General features: G+C 33.7%; 3 protein-coding genes across 5 annotated transcripts; 2 read left to right on the top strand and 1 right to left on the bottom strand.

Moving 5' to 3' along the window:
- Positions 1 to 630: 630 nt before the first annotated feature.
- On the top strand, positions 631 to 2,474 carry JMJD5 (Jumonji domain containing 5). The gene is made up of 6 exons (XM_066404273.1): positions 631 to 959; positions 1,057 to 1,296; positions 1,364 to 1,528; positions 1,595 to 1,812; positions 1,870 to 2,025; positions 2,083 to 2,474. Exons 1-6 carry the CDS (start codon positions 722 to 724, stop codon positions 2,335 to 2,337), a joined length of 1,272 nt encoding a protein of 423 aa, XP_066260370.1. The 5' UTR covers positions 631 to 721; the 3' UTR covers positions 2,338 to 2,474.
- A 118-nt stretch (positions 2,475 to 2,592) lies between these two features.
- Positions 2,593 to 6,927, bottom strand: LOC136418255 (B-cell receptor-associated protein 31). The gene is made up of 5 exons (XM_066404278.1): positions 6,674 to 6,927; positions 5,994 to 6,108; positions 3,206 to 3,318; positions 2,987 to 3,151; positions 2,593 to 2,932 (listed from the first exon to the last, which is right to left on the bottom strand). Exons 1-5 carry the CDS (start codon positions 6,785 to 6,787, stop codon positions 2,747 to 2,749), a joined length of 693 nt encoding a protein of 230 aa, XP_066260375.1. The 5' UTR covers positions 6,788 to 6,927; the 3' UTR covers positions 2,593 to 2,746.
- Positions 6,928 to 7,751: 824 nt separating this feature from the next.
- On the top strand, positions 7,752 to 20,214 carry LOC136418241 (uncharacterized). 3 transcript variants are annotated; one of them, XM_066404241.1, is made up of 7 exons: positions 7,752 to 7,953; positions 11,701 to 12,025; positions 12,376 to 12,552; positions 15,410 to 15,766; positions 15,833 to 16,794; positions 17,277 to 18,039; positions 18,662 to 20,214. In XM_066404241.1, the coding sequence occupies exons 2-7, from the start codon at positions 11,711 to 11,713 to the stop codon at positions 18,905 to 18,907; spliced, it is 2,820 nt and encodes a 939-aa protein (XP_066260338.1). In that variant the 5' UTR covers positions 7,752 to 7,953; positions 11,701 to 11,710; the 3' UTR covers positions 18,908 to 20,214. The 3 variants fall into 3 exon arrangements, with proteins under 3 accessions (XP_066260338.1, XP_066260337.1, XP_066260335.1); XM_066404240.1 differs by having other exon boundaries at positions 11,695 to 12,021; positions 12,372 to 12,552; XM_066404238.1 differs by having other exon boundaries at positions 7,753 to 7,953; positions 11,695 to 12,025.
- The last annotated feature ends 86 nt before the right edge of the window (positions 20,215 to 20,300 follow it).

Genomic DNA, 20,300 nt, shown 5'->3' with positions numbered 1-20,300 from the left:
ACACTCCTTGTTCTCAATACACAAACGATAACTGATAAAATACGCAGAGAATAGGATACTGGTAATTATACAGAAAGAAGTTTAAAATTAATTAAATTATTTTGATCGGTCGAGGCGCAAAGTACAGAGTCCAAATTATTGGTATTATTTGGCACATAGCATTTGGTGCTGGTGCTTCCTTTGCAATCGTAAAAGTCCCGTTACCAAGTCAGGTGAGGTTGGAAGAATTCAGGGTCTTTGCCTAATCAGCTCATCTACTCAAAAACCCAAAAATTGAGTTTTATAGACATGGTATTGTGGAGTTCAGCGGGGTTTATTTCACCGAAAACCTTCTTGACTAATTTCTGACCCATGAGGGGCTGCATATAGTTTGACGAGTTTTTAAAGAAAAATGAATTATGACACATCCTCTCTGTAGTGCCGATGTGTTTGTCCTTCAGTGTTTTATCTACAACTGTGAAAATGTTTAAGTCAATTCAAAAATTTGCAGGAATGAGTAGAACTTGAGAAAAATCCTAGAAAGCAAGGTATTAATAAACAAAAACAACTGTGTTATTTGGTAAATCCTCTAACTCCTGATAACACCTCCTACAATGTTATGCACCATTTGAAATACCCTTTTTGAAAATGGTGGAAAATTAGGTTATTTTATGTTTAGATCATTTTTAATAAGTTTTATTTTGATTTGAAATCATTTTAATTTTTAACAAATTAATAATAAATGAGCCTACCAAATAAAGAATCTGTGATCCAGCATATAACAAAACTTGCACAAAACCCAATCAATATCAGAAAAGAAAACTTCAATTGCGATTTTTTGCTCACGTTCGAAAAATGCCTCAAAATTTGTTTCGATTTGCAACATCCAAGCACAAATACAGGTGCAAACATATCTTGGAAAGACCGCTTCTTCGAGGTCGACTGCATTTTAGATTATATCCATGATGAGCTAAACACTGGTAAGCAATAACAATTTCTTGGATGCTTCTTGGGTAACTTATCAAAATTGCTCAACTCAAACTAGTTTTCTTTTTGAGAGACTGTATCACATTTCAGGTCATTGGAGCACTATACCTGTAATAACCAGGCAAAACTATACAGTTGCATCATACCTAAAAACAATATTCATACTTTGTGATTGTGATAGGTTAACTGTTGATATAATACAGTGCAGCCTTAAAGCTGTGGATATGGGGCTGCTGCTTGGAGCACCAATTAAAGAAAACCCTGAACTATTAAATGAGAGTGCCAAATATCTGCAGGTTCAGCTTAATTGTTTGGAAATTCAATTACAAGGTGTGTAATTTATTAATTTCTTCTAAACATTACTTTTTCCTTCTTCTATTATGTATCATTTAACAAGGTCCTGCAGAAAATTTAAAAAGGAAACTTCATGATGATGATGATATGGAGTTAGATCAAGAATTTAATGAATTAAGTGGAGTGAATGTCGAAACTTTAAAACTTCCTTCAATGGAGACTTTTAACAAGATTTTTTTTATACCACAAATACCAGTTAAACTTACAGGTAATTTTACCCAGATTGGAGCTGTTTTTGTACATTGACATAATTTAAATATAATAATCCATTCAGGCTGCATGTCTCACTGGCCAGCTTCAACCAAATGGCTAGATGTCAACTATCTGTTAAATGTGGCAGGAAGTCGCACTGTGCCCATTGAAATTGGCTCTCATTATACAGACGAGAATTGGTCTCAGAAATTAATGACTTTAAAGGATTTTATTAGTCATCATTATTTATATGAAAGTGGGAAAATTGGATATTTAGCCCAGCACAACCTGTTTGACCAGGTCATTCTTCAAATATTTTCCCTCTAGTGCTTTTTAACGTGCCAGTTTAAACTACAGATTACAGAACTTAGAGAGGATATTCGAGTTCCAGACTATTGCTGCTGCAGTTTAAATTATGTAGACTCTTCTGAACCAGATATAAACGCGTGGTTAGGGCCTAAAGGCACAGTTTCGCCACTGCATCAGGATCCCAAAAATAATATTTTAGCACAGGTTTCTATAGTATATATAAATTTAAGTAGGACTTATTTAATACCCTAATTTCTGCAGGTTTACGGCACTAAACGCCTGCTGTTATTTTCCCCTGAAGATACCCCTTATCTCTACCCTCATGAAGAGAAAATGTTATCAAATACTGCCCAAGTGGATCCATTGAAGCCTCACGATAAATTTCCAGACTTCCACAAAGCAAAAATGTACAAATGTTTATTGCAGCCGGGAGAAATGCTGTTTATTCCGCAGAAGTGGTGGCATCATGTTACGGCTTTAGATAAGAGTTTTTCAGTTAGTTTTTGGTGGCAATGATAATACAAATGTTTATTGCAGCCGGGAGAAATGCTGTTTATTCCGCAGAAGTGGTGGCATCATGTTACGGCTTTAGATAAGAGTTTTTCAGTTAGTTTTTGGTGGCAATGATAATAAAAATGTTTTTTAATAATAAACGTTTTTAAAGTTGTTTAATGTGAATTGAAAGGCATTTCAAAAAGTAATATATTTTAGGAAAAAAGTAATAAATTCTTAACACACACTAGAATTAAAAATAAAATCAATCTATTTCAAGCAATGAACTTTCGTTAGACCTTCTATCACCGTTAACAATCTCCAAAAATATAAAGTGCATATATCATCTTCTGAGTTTTTGAAAAATTACAAAGCACGATAAAGATTGTTTGGAGTATTATTAAATACTTAATACTATAAATCTCAAATAAAACTACTCATCTTTCTTATTATCACCTGCTCCAATAGTAATTTTTTTCTGTAGTTTAATGTTTTCTTCAGCGAGTCGATCATATTCCTTAGCCAAATTATCGGCCTGAGTCTTGAGTGCTTGTTTATCTTTTGCTTCTAAAGCTAACTCATCTTCAAGGCTCTTAATTGCTTCCTTCAATTCACTGACCTAAAACCAAACAAATAACTGAAAAAAGTTTAAAAGTAACACTTTATTATGTACCTCCTTATCATGGGCTTCATTGGTGTTGTTCTGCTGAATTTCACCGCTCTTGGCCAAAAGGCTCCTAGCGGCATTAGTGGCGCTTTGTGCTTGAGCCATGGAGGCGGCCGATTGAGCAAGTAAAGCCGCCTGGGAGGAGATAAGAATAACCAAGCGTCTGATAACCTGCAGAAATTGAAAAAGTGACATTCTGAGTTATTAAAGAGGTTCAAGACATACCAAAGCTAAGAATAAAGTGAAACCTGAAATATAGAAATTTCGCTGGGCTCGGAAAAGCCTCATACTACCCTGCATTTCTTTATCAAGGTGGGAATGGCCATGTTCTTCGATTTCTAAAAGATAGGTTCGTTATGGGAGTAACATTTTAATAAGGTAGAAATCGTTACACAGGGTGCCCCTAAAGTCGAGATCAATCGTTCGGAAGATGAATGAGGAACCAAAAACAAGAAAAAAAGTTCTTATAAACACAGGTCCAAATGTCACTGTCTACCAGTGGCGGAGGTATGAGTGTCACATATCCTTAGTAATAAAAAGTTGTAACACTCAGTATAATATTTCGTTTAAAGTAGTCCATCATATGTGCCAATGTATTCTGCAAATTTTTTGTCTCCTTAATTTGTTGTATTTCAAGTAGTTTAGCCATAAAGAATATTTTTTTGATTAAGGGCATTTTTATGTCAGAATTTGAAATTGCTTTTCCTTCGATTTTTTCTTTGCAGAAATTAAAACCTAAGATAGTTTTTATGAATGTCAAAACACAACCAAAGTCAGATAATAGTTGTGGGCTACTTTAGCACTATCTAAGATGCACCGCACTTCTCGAATGCTTACCTTATACCTAAGCATTTCTTCAAGTTCCCGTGTTATCATATAAGCTTTGTTTTGATTTTTTGCTTTGTTCGACTAGCGAAGTAAACACATCGAAATTAGAGAGCATTTGTTAGTGTATTTTTCAACCATATCAATTTATTTGTCAGTAATGGATCGTTTAATCGTTAACGAATTAGTCGCCATGCATTTAATGTATGGCCTCGCTCAAGGGAATGTTACAGAAACAAGAAGATTGTATATAGAAAAATTTCCTCGGCGGTACGCACCAAACCGACGATCTTTTCAAAATCTTCATCGAATGTTACGAGAAACGGGACAGTTAATACAACATCGAAGAGGGGGTAGGCCTCGAAGTAACGCTAACACGGGAGAAAGAATTTTGAACGCATTTCGATTAGAACCTTCTACTAGTATCAGAAACATCTCAGGAGTGTCGGGCCAGCTAAGAACTACAATATGGAAATCTCTTAACAGAAATTCCATGTATGTCTATCATGTATAATATGTCCAAGGACTGACCGAAAACGATGATTGTCCACGTCTCAATTTCTATCAATGGTTCGTAAACAAATTGGCACGAATGCCTACTTTCAGTGAAATAATTTTGTTTACTGATAACGTAGCGCATTCAATAGAGACGGTATTACGATTTTTCATAATATACATGAATGGATGGAAGCTAACCCCCAACAATTTTTCAAAAAAACACCAAAACAGTTCAGTTGTTTAGTTTAGAGAGGAATCATTAACAATTCATTTGTTGGATTACATTTTTTTGAAAACAGATTAAATGGCGAAATTTATGTTGAATTTCTTAGAGATAGATTACATGTACTACTTGAAGACATCCCTTTGAACATTCAAGTTAATATATGGTTCATGCAAGATGGTGCACCTGCACCTTTTAGTTTAATTGCTAAACAAGAATTAGAACGCAAATTTGAACGACAATGGATAGGACGTGGAGGACCTGTACCCAGGCCTCCTAGGTCGCCCGATCTCAGTCCGTGTAATTTTTATCTTTGGGGCCATTTAAAATCCGTCGTTTATAAACGGTTTATTAATAATGTACATGAACTGAGGCAAAGAATAACTAATGGATTTGAAAACATTAGAGAAAATCCAGATACATACACGGCAGAGACGGTTTGGAGTCAATAAATACCACAGTAATAACGAACTGTGGTTCTGATCTCTGTCAAGGGATGCTAAGTGGACTGTATCTCTACGCGGTCCATCTTGGATAGTGCTAAAGCAGCAGCCCACAACTGTTATCTGACTTTAATTGTGTTTTGACATTTATAAAAGCTATCTTAAGTTTGAATTTCTGCAATAAAATCTTTAATAAACATAAAAGTGCCTTAATCAAAAAAATATTTTTTATGGCTAAACTACTTGAAATACAACAAATTAAGGAGACAAAAAATTTGCAGAATACATTGGCACATATGATAGACTACTTTAAATGAAATATTATATTAAGTGTTACAATTTTTTATTACTAAAGATATATGACACCCATACCTCCGCCACTAGTGAATGATTAAAGCTACCAATTTTTTGGATTATTCCTATCAATATGCTAAACTCATGTATGAAATTTGGTTAAAAAATCTTAAGCTATTTGGAAATTCAAAATAAAAACTGCTTTTTCTTAAATTTCAACACCCTGTATCTCGAAAAACAAAGGACAGTTGGATCTATGTTTATATGAAGTTTTTTCTTGTTTTTGGTTCCTCATTCACCTCCTGAATGATTGATCTTTAATTTTAGGGATACCCTGTAGTCTGAGCATTGAACTTATGGAGTTATTATTTTTATATTATATATATATATTTTTGTATATTTATTATTACTTATAGGTTTGTTGTTTTCATTAATATAAATTTTATTTGATGTTCATCATTCAACAGCTTACAAAAAAATATGTTCAAATCCAGTATTTCTTGTTCCTACAAAATTTACATTCTAAAAGAAATAATGTAACACCAGTTTACATTTTTCCAAAAATGTAAACTACTCTTAATGAAAATACAACCCAAAACAAGTTTCTAATTAAAGATAAATATTATTTAGAGCATGATGTCATTTAGAGATAACATCATAATTGATGATACAATTTCATAAGTTCAATACTAAAAATACTAAGCATTTTTACAGTTGTATTTATGCTTACCTTGATGTGAATATTTGCGCATTTCCCTGATAGCATCAAGCAGGAACAAGATCAATATGCCCAATAATATAAGGAAATACATCCCTGCCTGTCTCTGCAAAGCCTGCAAAAACCTATAAATGTCAATTAATTAGATATTATAGCTTACAATATAGTTATTTATTTAACAAGAATGGAAAGTGCTACATTTTTGCAAGTCTTACTTGACATTCAATTATCTTACATTTTTAGTAGGAAAAGTGTAAAGGTAATTCTTTGATTCAAATAATAAAAAACAATTTTATATTCCTAAGTACTATTAGAATTTTGAGGTCAGCATTTTTATAGCATGATGAGGAGATACATCTTTATTCTTGAAAAAAAATGAAACATTAATTTTGTGGCTAAGTTTAGTTATTGATCTCAGAGGGCTCAGGATGCTCCGGATTGGCCTGAAGACAATACTCAACAAACAAAAAGAAAGATATCCTCCTCAGACTAATCCCAAGGACTTTGAAGCCTCACAGATGTATAACTGAACACAGCCTGCAAGATAATATCAAATCCAACTCTATGAATATAAATTGAGCTGTTAAGTTGTACTAAGAATATAACATCAACATTCATCTTTCACATCAAGCTTATAAATTTGGCTATTTTGTCGGGCCTAAGACTTTATCTGTTTTGTTAACAACTTTCCTGGATTTGAAAATAGCATTCCATCTCCTGGGGCTGGCAACCGGCAGCACTAGAAGCAGTACGACGCCAATCTCTACATAAAGAAATCCAGCAATTAAAGTCCACTGAATACTCATGATGAACGAATATTTGTTATATTTTCTGAAACGTGTTTGGTTACCAAACCTTTAACGACTGTTTAAAGTTGAAAACAAAATTTAAATATTTTGATTCTCGAAGCTTAGATATCAAACGTTTCTACAAAAGTTACGTGTCTTACTGTTTTATAGAAGATGAGCATGAGTAACAAAATTAAAAATAAATTGAAAATTGAAGTGAAAAGAAGAATGACATCTGTCACTTTTGAACTACACAACATAACACGCACTGTGTACGGTTGACTGCTGCTCATGCTCAATAGGCAACGTGATTAGATAATTTTTTGAATATTTTACTTATAGCATACAGAGTGGCATGGCGAGTTCAGCTATCCTAGAAGTACGCATCAATTGGATGTCCAAATATGTGATAAAAGTAAACTCATAATTAAAGTGTTTGAAATGTGAGTATGTAAAATAAGTAAAACACTCTGAAAATTACTCGCCTTAATTGTAGAGCAATAACTGTCAAAAAGTTGATGTGAGATAAGCGATTGATGTTTAATGGTTGCAGCTAATTTAGCTTGTCTAGTTTAAAATTTTATTGTCTTGAAGAAATAATCCTTGTGCTTGCGCGTTCCGCATTATTTCCAAATAAAATAGAAGAAAAATTGAACAATCCATCTTCAATATATAAAACATCACGGGTGATCATTAAAAAAAACCTTGTAGTAGGCAGTGGACTGTAAACGTAAGGCGTTGATTAAGTCATTTGCTCCTTATCATAAAACATCTGATTAATAACAGATTAATAGACGAATTCATTCAAAACATGCCTCTGATATAGTCTTTTTAGAAAATCTATACCTGTCTACATTTTTTACCTGGTTCTGGGTTGTTCACAGCTCAAAATCTGCCTTATCCTTTGTCTCCTGTCACTCATATCAGTGTCAATGTTAAAGTTGAAATAAAATTAAAATTCAGTTTTCCTTGGTCCGGGATTTTTCAGCCTTCCTTTACTATGAACTTTTGAAGTGTTTTTTTTATCGTTTTGGCTTTCAATATACTTTTTTTTCTTTAAACCAAAAGTGTGACCCATTGACCAATGCCCAGTGCACCTGCACACATCCTCAACGAAATCTTAACACAAAAATTTACTAGTCCCTCTATTTGTTCAGGTAGAAGCTATTCCTTTAGCACCTTGGGTAAGTTTAAGGTCAATAAAGAGGCTCATAAATTCATAAAACCCATTGTTCTTTAACTTTCTGGTTTTATCATCATTTTGCATTTTCTGGGTCTTACCCCATCAGCTTCAAAAGGAAAAGCAAGACAGGCAAAGTACTGCATAAATATTTGTTTTTCTTGGGAAACATACTAATTTCAAATGACTAATTTTAAACACAATAATAGGTCATTTGGTCAGTAGTCAGTGGTCAGCAATGACAGCTTTTATATACACATCTAATGTTTTAACATTTGCTTGATTAGTGAGCTTTTATATATATATTTCCTGCTTTTACAGATGCACCATTAGTTCTGTTGTAATGTAGTTGATAAACCATGATTGGGGCTGATATTTGTATGCTATTGCTGCTGAAACATGAGTTTTTAATGTGGTTATTTTCAGAATGCTTTGCAAGCATTGATTAATATTTTTCTTACCAGTAAACTTAGTTTATACATTTTTCAGTACCTTTACACTTCTACTGGAATTTGGAAAATAGAGACAAAATAAATTTGCTAGTATATAGTTGCAGTAATGTATGGATAATTTGATAAAAAACGTGTTTGATTTCTACCATGTATTAATTAAATAATGGAAAAATTTTAAGGAGTTAATCTTGAAGAATTTTAAAATAAAAAGTTTATATTAACATGGATCCACAAAGGCTAAGTTCTCAAGATAAAAATGTGTGGAACTTAAATTTTGTTTTTTGATTATGCATTTGTGCTTCATTCTGAGAAAATTTTGTGTATCAAAAAAGTGAATGATGAGAAACTCAAATATTTACTTAGTTCTTGATTTGCTGATAGAAGGCGCGACAAGTGACATTCCTGAATTTAAAAGGCCATAACTTTTTTCAGTTCACACTTTATCATATTTGTCAATTATTTTAATCTTTGTCATTTCTTCATCATACAGCTATTATACTGTCTGTGTTAGTACCAACTTTTTATCTTAAAATTCGTCAAAGATTATCTGCTCAAGGTTTGTCTATATAGTTAATTAACACCCTGTATATTGTATATTTTGCTGAATATTGGGGACTTCTCTATTTGTGCATCATATGAGACTGAAAATGAGAATTTCCTAGTTAGTTAACTGTACTGAAAATACTCCTTTCACATAAGAGCATTGAAAAATGTTATTTTCTACCTTCCTAATGAAATTCAGAATATAATAATAACAGGTATTATTCATTTCACGTTCTGATACTCACTTTCTCGGGCTTGTATGGTCACGCACGCAGGGGATAATGCTACTTTCGGGATTCCAGTTTTCATTATTTCAGTTCCCAACTAAAATAACGAAAATATTTTTATTTCCACCAGTGGTGCTCTTACAGATATATTGGATATTTATATAATTAATTTATACATTTTCTCTATTGGGGAGCAAAATTATGTAGAATAGAAATTCTCTTGTTATTTCCTTCATATATGTATATTGTGAGAGGCATTCTATATTCTGCATGACTTTGCCTCATTTTTAGAAATGCCACGGTAGTTGTTTTTAAGATCCTTGCATGACTTGTTAAATTGCAATTTGTCAATGCAACATTACTTTGATTAAGTGGCAAAGTAGTCCAATTACAATTGGAGGTAATGTTGAACTTCACTAAACAAGGCATGTTGCATGAAAAATTTTTCTTTCCTGAAGTTATTGCTAACGCATAGTGCGGGTTCTAATATTTTAATACCTAATTTTTGTTAAAATTATAATTGCCAAACACCTGGCTCCATAAATAACTATACAGCAATACCAGGCACCCGGTTTCATATGTTGGATATCCGGTTTTTGCCCCATAGGTCATATATCCGTAACATCCCTACCTATTATAACATTCCTTTAATTAAATTATTCAGGTATATTAGAGTAGTGGGGCTTTAATTAATATGAAGGGCAATACGGTGTGTAAACCCCCCAATTGTTTCTATGGTTTAAGGGAGACTTTATTGTTGAAAAAAATAACGTGGCGATTGTCTTAACCCATGGAATTGGTTGTAAAATTTTATATTTATCCACTATTGATTCTTGGAAGGGGCCTTGCCACCTGGAGATTCTAAAAATGTGTAAAGAGATAATCATTTTGAAATATTTAAATGCAGTTTTATGTGGCATTGTTTTTAACAGCTTTGGTGGAGGTCATCACGCTAATTTTTTCGTAACTAAAATAGAGATTTTTGACCATAAACTCATAAAAAATCTAAAGTAATGTACCTAGTTCCATCTTAAAGTAAACAAAATTTGATAAATACTTATGTTTTTCCCTGAAGTACTTACAATTGTGTTTTTGTTTGTTACAAGTGTATTGAACTTTAATTATTTTCTTATTAGGTATAACATTATCTTGAAGCTTTGAGTATTATTATTTGCTTCATAATTTCTACGTTCCTTTCAATATAAAACACACTTTGGGCACATATTGAAACTATATAGTAGAAATATTGAATAAATGCGATATATTCCTTATTATTGTAATGTTTTGTGCCCTTTCGCCCTATTTAGAACTTTTCCTTGTATTTATCGCCAATTACAGGCATTAATTTGAGGACGCATCGCGAAATTACCTAAGCGGTTAAAATCGGTTAAAATATAGTATAAAAACCGGGATATATTTCATTATTGTGTGTATACGTAAATCCACTCTCATGAGATCAATATTTGGACCGAATCACGGTGGTGAGTGATAAATGCTGTTGGAGGTTGATCCATTTTGTATAGGTAGGTACCCCTATAAAATATCCTTTTGGTGTGAAGAGAGCGTCTCTTTCAATTTAAAAGCCTTTCTGTAGGCAAATATTCAGAAATAAGTATGTTTTACAATTCTTAATGCTGTTACAGGAAAATAAAACGCTTCTATCAAAGAAGTGCCATCGTTCAAGCTGGTAATATTATAATATTTGTAATTCTGTCATTCCATTTCTAAACTCTTTGTACAGTAAGACCTGAGATGGACAGATGACCTTTGAAATAGCAACTTAAAGCTGAGCATCTTGTCAAACGAGAATTGGTCTCAAAAGTAAGGAAAAAGTGATAATATTCTACACCACAAGCTTCAAACCTCATTAATTTATGAAAAATAAAATAAGTTATCCTCATAAGTTATACAAGCAATAGTTTTTCATACATTTTTAAAAAATTTATAGTGGAATGTACGTGTAACATGATCAGACAGAATAAAAATATGTTGTTTTACTTTTTCCAATTTCCCGACGTGTTTCATACAAGGTCTTTCCTAATTTTGCCGTCGACTTGCGTGTAACATGATCACACTGTATAAAAATACGTTGTTGTACTTTTTATTTTCACAAGTGAAAAATAATACGTTTCGTAACTGGTTGTGAAAATAAACCGTTCCAAAACTTCAAATGGTTTTAACAAGTATCACTTTCAGTATGAAAAATATGAAGTAATTATTTACGTGTACAGCTGAAGGAAGAAGATTACTTCTGCGGCTAAAATTTGACTTATTAGAAGTTCGGTTATATCGATTTCATTTGATTATGGACGTAATCCTTTTTACAATCGGCGATACGTACAAAGTTTTATGCACAAATGATATTTTTTAATCTTCTCCATGCAAGTAAAGTAATGCTAGTTATTTATTTAAAGTTAGTTAGTAAGTAATACCTAGTTATTTATTTAAAGATGGTTAGAAAGTTAACAGGCACTATCGAATTAAATTATTGAAACAAACAGTTCCGATCAATATACTTTCCAGTAAGAGACTTGTCACAATGGACCTAATAGAGGACTCTTATCGCCTCAATCAAGTATTCCCCCACCTCATGGAAAGTGACATCATAGGTGTTTTACGCAACACGGATAATTGCTATGAGGCTTTAGTACAACTTTGCAAAATGCAACCTAATGTTCCAAATCCGGACCTAGAGCTGGAAAGCGACAAATTATGCCTTTTCCACATATTTGCCACTACCGACGTTGAACAGAGGGAAATAACCGATTGGTTGCACATCTTTGCCTCCCTTCCCAACAGGAAAGAAGTAGTATGTCGTTATTTGTGCCTTAAGTTAGCAAAAACCCCCAGGCAAGTTTCACGATAAAAAGGTGCCATTACTTTATTCGAGTTTACTTTATTTGACAAAATTGTTCATGGTTCAGGTTCAAGGAATGCATGTTCAGTAGATCCAGATTTATCTGTAGTGGCATAGATATATTTTTATTTGCTGGAAATATGTATGGTGAATTATCCGGTTTTTATTTTAGTTCATTTTCAGATTTTTATTCCACTGAAATTTTATTATTTTATAAACAATTCCAGCCTAATTCACTGCGTTAATTGATTTCGAAAAAGATGCATTCGCTTGCCAATAAAATTACTCGAATAAAAGTAAATGCTCCTTATAAGGAGGTTTAGGCTTGACTATAGTATTACAGGAAGAGACCTAGTGAGCATCTAGATGAGCCCAAAGAGGCTGGCTCTAGTAAGCAAATAAAAGTTGCCGATTCAACAGAGGAAAGTTCAGTTATTGATATTCAGTCTGAAGAATCTGCAGGGGAAGGGCATTCTAATTTGAGTGTTGTAATTAGAAAGGACAAGAATGGCAACCATTACACAGTAAGTGCCTTTTTATGTAGTTTTGTTGAGTTTTTGGGGTTTGAAACAATTAATAGAGTTAGAAAAGTTACCGTCATTAATATACAGGATATTTAAAAAAGATGCGGCAATATTTAAGGGGGTGATTGCCCAGGTCATTTTATAAAAAAAAGTTCTTATAAACATAGGTCCGCAAACGCTTCGTTACCGATCTACAGGGTGTTGATCTTTCATTAAAAAAACAAAATTAGATAGAAAAAATAAGATTTTTCCAAAACCAAACAAAATTGTTTGAGATATCTCAAGCGATTTTGAAAATGACCTGGGCGATCACCCCCTTAAATATTGCTACATCTTTTTTAAACATCCTGTATATAATCCCTCTAACCATTGTAAATTTACTAATATTGCAAATAACTAAGGATTCAATCATTCAAAATCATCTGTTTTTTAAAATATTTTGTTGAACAGTGTCCCTTATAGAATTCTCAATTAAAAAATCGCAATGGAACTATTTTTTATAATTTAACTTCATAATAATTTTATGTGTTTAAATAAAAAAATCACTAGTTTACCAATCCGATAGAGACTAAGGGTATCCCTATGTTGCATTCATCTTTTCCGCCTTTAGCTAATTCTTCTCATAGAAGATTTTACATAATCATATATGTATGATGTGATATATATTATTATTTACTTGATATTTATACCTACTTCTATGTAATCGCTAAAAATTCCAAGCTTCCGAACACATCAAACACGTATAAATGACCATTTTTCATTTATGATATTTTTTAATCGACCCGGTTTTAATCAAAATCTTTATAACGATCTTAGTACAAATAATAAATAAAAAAATAAAATGATAGATAATAGTAAAAAAAGGTAATTGGGAACATTTTAATTATCATTTGCTCTTGAATCTACTTGTTGAAAACACTTCATACAGTAAATTTAGGAAACATATATTAAAGCAGCTAAACTGGCAATACCAAAAACTCACACTATCCGTAACATAGTAAACCCTTGGTGTAGTTTTGAATGTAACACTGTAATCCAAGAAAGACCACGCTACATGTCGAAAATTCTTTCTAGAAAAAAAAGGGTGCAAATTTTTGTGAAAATATTAAGGCAAGACAATACATGTATGTATCTAAAGTTTTACCTTTGTAAAAAGTCTTTTAAAATCTTTGAATTTTGTAAATGTTCAAAATTCCTTTCCAAAACCTTGACAATCCTAGAAAGTCTTTCAATTCCAATTGTTTCACTCAATTTAGAACTAAATAGATAGAATCAACTGTGTTAAAAGTGTCCCATTTCATTTCAAGAATATAGAAGTAATTAATAGAATTACAAAATAGAAATTACCAAGCAAATCTGTTTTGTAGCCATTTCGATGGTTGCACAAAATAATTACCGTCCCTCTAAAATGAAAAGCAATTATAATTTATTTGATTCCAAAACCTGATAACAACCCTGAGTTGATTTTCTTTTATAGACCAATAGAACTCCCTTTTTTTAAAGGTAAATTGTTTAAAAGTATCCCTAAAAATCGAATAAAAAGGTTAATGGAAAGAAATTCAATTATCTATAGGCACCAGTTTGGTTTCAAAGCGGCAAAAATTTTCTTGATATTTGCTTCTTCCGACTTTACATTTTGCATGGTTTCCGTTATATCTTCGTTTCATATGCATGGAATGCATGGAAATCATCGATTTATTCATTCGTTCAATTGTTGTATTTGTCTATTATTTCAATTTTCTTATAGCTGCCTTAAGTAAGCATATGGCAATTTCATGGCAACTTTTATTGCTGGGGAATCTCTACTCAGTTGAAATATGCATCCACCACTACAGTTGTATATTGCTCTGACAGCTAACAACTTGTAAACTGGTGAAAAAGAATAATTAATTGTGAAGATCTGAAAATTTTTATGGTATTGGAAAAACATGAGACATACAGTACATACAGTTTTTTATCCAAAACTTTTTCTTCTACCGTGTCATGAAAATTCAAGCAAAATTTTGAAAAATTTACCAAATGTAAAATTTCGTGACATTGGAATAGGAAGTAAATTTTTTTAATTACTTCCTACGATACGATTTCTTATAGATAGGTCTTAAAAGAAAGCTAAGACTTGTCTCGACGTTTTCCATTAGTAGATTGAATGCCAAAAATAAAAATTTTTCGAAAAATTTCATTTTCATTTTGAAAATTCTGGATTCATTTCCCAAGACCAGCCAATTTCCATTGCAATTGTTCTCTGCACCACCCCAGTCAATTTAGTCGGTGCTCAGTCCAAAGGGCTAGAGAAATCAATCCAAAAAGCCAAATTCGACGGTAAAAATGTTCGCATTTTAATAGGTTTTCCTTGTTTCCTGAACTACTGGTTCGCGAAAGCTTTCGTCGAAGTGATTCGGTCCTTAAAGTCAAATGTCATAAGCAACAATCTTAACATATTTTGTTTCTTCATTGACGTCCTGCACCTTTTTTTCCACCTTTGTATTCAATCCCCTGGAAAATGTCTGACAACTCATAGCCGTATTGAAATTTCTAATCACATTATTGGCAATTTCTCTAAAGGTTAAACCGATCTGTCATAAGCCTTTCTCTAGCCTGTTTCCCATACTGCTGTTCTATTGTTATTATGTTTATACTACAAAAATATCTAAAAAAATCCTGATAATGCAAAAACGAATCATTTTTAGCTTTCATGTAAATAAACATGCAAACGAAAAATTATTTAGATAAAGCCATCATTATTGAATGTTGTCTTTGATATGACCCCTATTTGAATAACATTATTTGCTTTAAAATTTTCCTCCATAAGTTATAAGTCAGTATATTATTTTTTCACACCATTTTTTTACCAAAACAGATTACTACCTCTTCATCGAGAAACAAGCCTTCTTCATCTACTCAACCTAAAAGCGAAACTGTGATAGCTTCACGTCGTCCAAGTTCACTTGCCAAGAAGAGTAAAGCCATCCACAATTGTCGTCGCCAAGCCTTTTTCGAGAATATGTTACAAGAAAGCCGTGACAATGACAAATTTCCCAATGACCAAATAGCAGGGCCGTCGAGAATCCATCAACATCATTTCGTCCATGCACCCATCTTCACACCACCACCTCTTAACAAGGCAATTATTTTAAATGATTCTTTAGATGATAGTTCTATTAGTAATGACGGCACTGCTGTAATCGATTTGAGTCAACCTATACATGAGTCTGAAGTAAGTAGCATAAAGAATTTATTTAAATAAGTTGGGAACGTATACGTTGTTTCGTTTATTTTTCAGCAAAATCTAGTGGGACACGAAGCAGAGCAAGTAGTGTTAGAGAACCGTTTAATAGATTTACCAGTACCTGCTCTCCCAGAATTAACCGTGGATGAGAATTTGCTCCGGAAAGTTATGGAAGTCTTCCCTGAAGCTTGCCCCGACTATATCCGCGCTCAATGCAGGGGGAAGGTTTGGTGTCCTGCTGCCTTTGCCGAAGTTGTTGAGGTCATTCTGGGAATTGATTACCCTAGAAGACCCACTAGGGTTCCCTCTCCAGACATAGAGGTCGACCCACGCGAGCAATTAGCTACAATGAAAGCAGTATTACCAAACGCGGATCCTTCTTATTTGGAGAAAAAGTTTGAAGAGTTTGGAGGTGACAAGGAGGCTTTGCGGCAATTCGTCGAACACGCCATGGAAACCCACGAATACCCTACCCTGAAAGAGTACCTACGCAAAAAACAACTATCTGCTCAGCAAAGACAATACACTACCGACTTTAACGTTGAACGTTTCGTGGAGATCTTCCCAGATCCGGTTTCAGTATTCGAGGACCCCAATCGCAAAAGCCCCGCCGTCGATGAATCCGACAAGTACTATGTGAAGTGTTTTATGCGCACTTTATACAGTCAGTTATATGTCAAAGATGTCAATGCGATAGTGGATCAGATGTACAATAAAAACTTGATGTTGCTAGTGAACCAATTGGATAAGATAGTGTTCGGGGGACACATCAAGAAGACACGCAACAATTTTTCTCCAAAGTGGGAGACGCAGAACATTCCGTTGCTTCAAGAGTTGGCCTACTTTGAGCATAAAAATGAAATTTTAAAGTTCTTACAGGTGAAGAAGCAGAAAGATGCCGAAGAGCGCAAGTACGCCAAAGAATTGGGGCTATTGCAGTCGTGCGGATGTTGTTTTGATGAGGAGGTGATGCCCACTGACATTTTGACTTGCCAAGGCGGCTGCAGGTTTTGTAGGTAAGATTTTTTGTTTGGGGAAGTTCAAAAAAGAAAATTTGGTGAATAGGCCGAAAATTACTATATTTTTGAATATCCTTGTTATATTGGATTCAAGGGCATCTACATAAATTATCTTTTTAGATGGATATACAGTTTTATAAATGTTAAACATGTGATACGTATATAATGTGAGGTTTTCATATTCTCCACATTTTTACCAATATTTTATGGATCAATTTTGAAAAAGTCTTGTTTTCATGATTAACTTAATTAAATTGATTTCTTTAAGTACGTTTTCTACCGAAACTGACATATGACACGCCTACATTTGAAGGCCATTTAAAGAGAGTTGTTTGGGTTTTTCAACGCACTCCTCCAAGGTTTATAAGTCTCGTCTGATTTCTTTATTGCTCGACCAGTTACGTATTGGAAATTTTATTTAACATTCTACTACAGCATTAACGAGTTAATATTTTCTATTTTTCATCTTATCTTTCCAGAGACTGTATCAAACGAAGCACCGAAGTCGCCTTCAGTGAAAGTAAAACTAACTATCCCTGCCTTTCTGCCGAGTGCCAAGCTGAGTTTAGTCTTCAAGTTCTTCAAAATGTGCTTGCCCCTAAATTATTTTCAAAACTCGCTCAAAAGAAAGCGTTGGCCGAAGTAAAAGCAGCGGGAGTGGACGATTTGGAAACGTGTCCCTTTTGCGAGTTCGCCAACATTCCGCCTCCGGAGGACAAACTTTTCCGATGCCTTAACCCGGATTGCATGAAAGAATCCTGCAGGCTGTGCAAAGAACCGTCCCATGTACCCCTGAGGTGCGACGAAGTGGAGAAGGACGAAGCAGTCAAAGCCCGCACGTACATAGAAAACAAAATGACTGAAGCTTTGATCAGGGAGTGTTGGAAGTGTGGCGCCAAATTCATCAAGGAAGAAGGCTGCAACAAGATGACTTGCTCTTGTGGCGCAATGATGTGCTACGTGTGTCGGAAGCCGGTTACAGATTACAAGCATTTCAACGGCCAGGGAGGAGATCGGCACGATCTATGTCCGCTATATACGGAAAATGCATTTGTTAATGAAAAAAACGTGCTCAAAGCAGCAGAAGAAGCCAAAAAGCAGGTTGATCCTGCACAACTAAAAAATGATCCAACCGCCGATCTGGATAAACACTTTGGGAATAAAATCAAGGATGCGGAGGCGCGTCATAGGCAGATGCAGCATCGCGTTGGCGAGATGCATCAGCGTTTTGCTTTTGCAGGGGTAAGGTTCGATTAGTGTATGATTTATGTTGTTTCAACAATTTTATTTAAAAAATCTCGATAAAACCATCAAACTGTCTCTATCTAAAAAATTATCTCAGTGCTGGCAAAACACTTGATCTAAATGACACATGCTCGCATCCTAGTTGAATCTGGCTGAAAAAACGTTGGAATAACATACATATATGGTGAATTCGGATATCCAAAAAGTGTGTACCGAGAACGACAAAATCACCGTGTAAAGATATCTGGATTAGTCTAATAAGTTACAAAATGTCATAATAAAAGAGACTTAATGCACACTTTTTGGATGATAGAGTTTGCCAGTAGAATGTTCCTAAGATATACAGTGTGTTTCCAATAAAATATCCATAATTTTCTTGGTTATTATCAAAGTTAAAGAGATGGTTTAATTAAGATCAGCTTTAGAGATTTTCATCCTCATTTCAAATATCGTTTCAAACTAAAACAAGTTTTCTTCCTTTTTCGTAACAGATATCAAACTTTAACAGAATTATTCTGGATTTTTTGGTGATTTCAAAAATTGCCTATTGGTTTTTCCAACTGAATCCCGATTATGTGCATGGAATTTGGGACACACAGTATACTTAACAATATTCCAGGGATTTGGTAATGTGAATGCTGCGGACCGTGGCATCCAGGTTCCCATGAGAGGTCATATACGAGGGGCCGACAATCATCATGCCCATCATCCGCGTCACAGAGGCCGTACCTTTGCTATGCCACATTTTCAACGTTACATTGCGGCTCCCGTGCCTGCCGTTATTCCTCCAAATCTGAATGCTCTCCAAGAGAATTTTTTCGTTGATGCGCATCTATTCCCTAATATGAACGATAATCAGTTTTAAATTATGTTCGTTTTTACTATTGGAAATATTTTATGTGATTAGATTCGTATGTTATTGTTCTCTCCAAGGAGGGGCTAGAATATCCAGTGACTGATACGTTGAAGCAAGTGTACTAAATGTCAATACAGATTCCTGTGTACCAGATTGTTCTCTCCATAAATGGGTAGAGCGTGAGTCTAAATGCTTCGTCTTCTACGTTTTAGTCAGGATAGTGCCATAAGTGCCATCTCAGGTTTTGATATTTTTATAGATTTTTTTATTGGTGGTTGTGGGGGCGTTGGAAATAAAAATCCGAACGAATCCCAACTAACATGATTGTATATTTAACTTCATGTGAAACATAAACGAACAAAGCCAATTAGTTCAATTAATATGTATAAAAGCAAGTATAGCCGTAATGTACATAATGTCACTCTGAGCCTAAAGACAGAGTGATAAACATTGACAGTTATGAGTATTAAAAATGTGTTTTAATCAAGTTCAGAACACTATGTGACATTTATATATTTAGACATCAACAATGATAACTATTAGTATGCTCGGATTTTTACAATTGCGCTCCCTGACCTAATTCGGAGGGCGAAATGCGTTGTTCCATCGATCGTATCCTCTGCGCCAGCATTCCACGACATTTTCAAAATGGTAATTATTCAATATAGGCAAATATCACAGTGGAACGTTTGACATTAAAACCACTCGCCATATTGTACATAAATTACCATTTTGGCACCTTCATAAAGTAAATGAACACATTTTGGTGTTAATAGAGATTGCGGAGCATTAAATTTTTGCTTTTAGTAGTTTATGTTTCGTATTACCATATTTTTTTAAGAAAAACGAAAATCTTGTAGCCATATTTGTTAAGTGGAATACCTCTTTCAATAAAATCATTGCCAAGGTATATCGTTTAATGTGATTTTTTTATGTGTATATATATTTATATATATATAGCTTATATATATACTTATATATGCGTATATATATATACATACATTATATATATATATATACATAAATATATATATAGTGTTTTATGATGGGAAATTTTGTTGCCAATAAGGGCGCTGCGAAATCTGAACAAACCGAAGAAAGCGAGAAACAAATCGTAACTTTAAGAATTAAATGGGATTTTATATTATATTTAATGTTATGATTATGCGCTTCTTTTTATTTACTTTTATCCATCAAGCTTAGGCGTCCAGCTTATTTCTGCAGTTTCCAGTACTAGAAGTATAGGTTGTTCAGATATGTAGTGATGTTAGTAATTACCAGTTTATCAAATAAAATTACTTATTTTGTTATACTTATATTACTTTCGAGGGTTTTTATTTTTTCCTTAACTTTAAACAGTAGGAAGAAAAAAAGAATGCACCGCACCATAATGGAGGTAGTC

This window comes from Euwallacea similis, chromosome 33 (genome assembly GCF_039881205.1).
Source record: "Euwallacea similis isolate ESF13 chromosome 33, ESF131.1, whole genome shotgun sequence".
Classification (NCBI taxonomy): domain Eukaryota; kingdom Metazoa; phylum Arthropoda; class Insecta; order Coleoptera; family Curculionidae; genus Euwallacea; species Euwallacea similis.
This window is presented reverse-complemented; position numbering and strand designations above follow the sequence as displayed.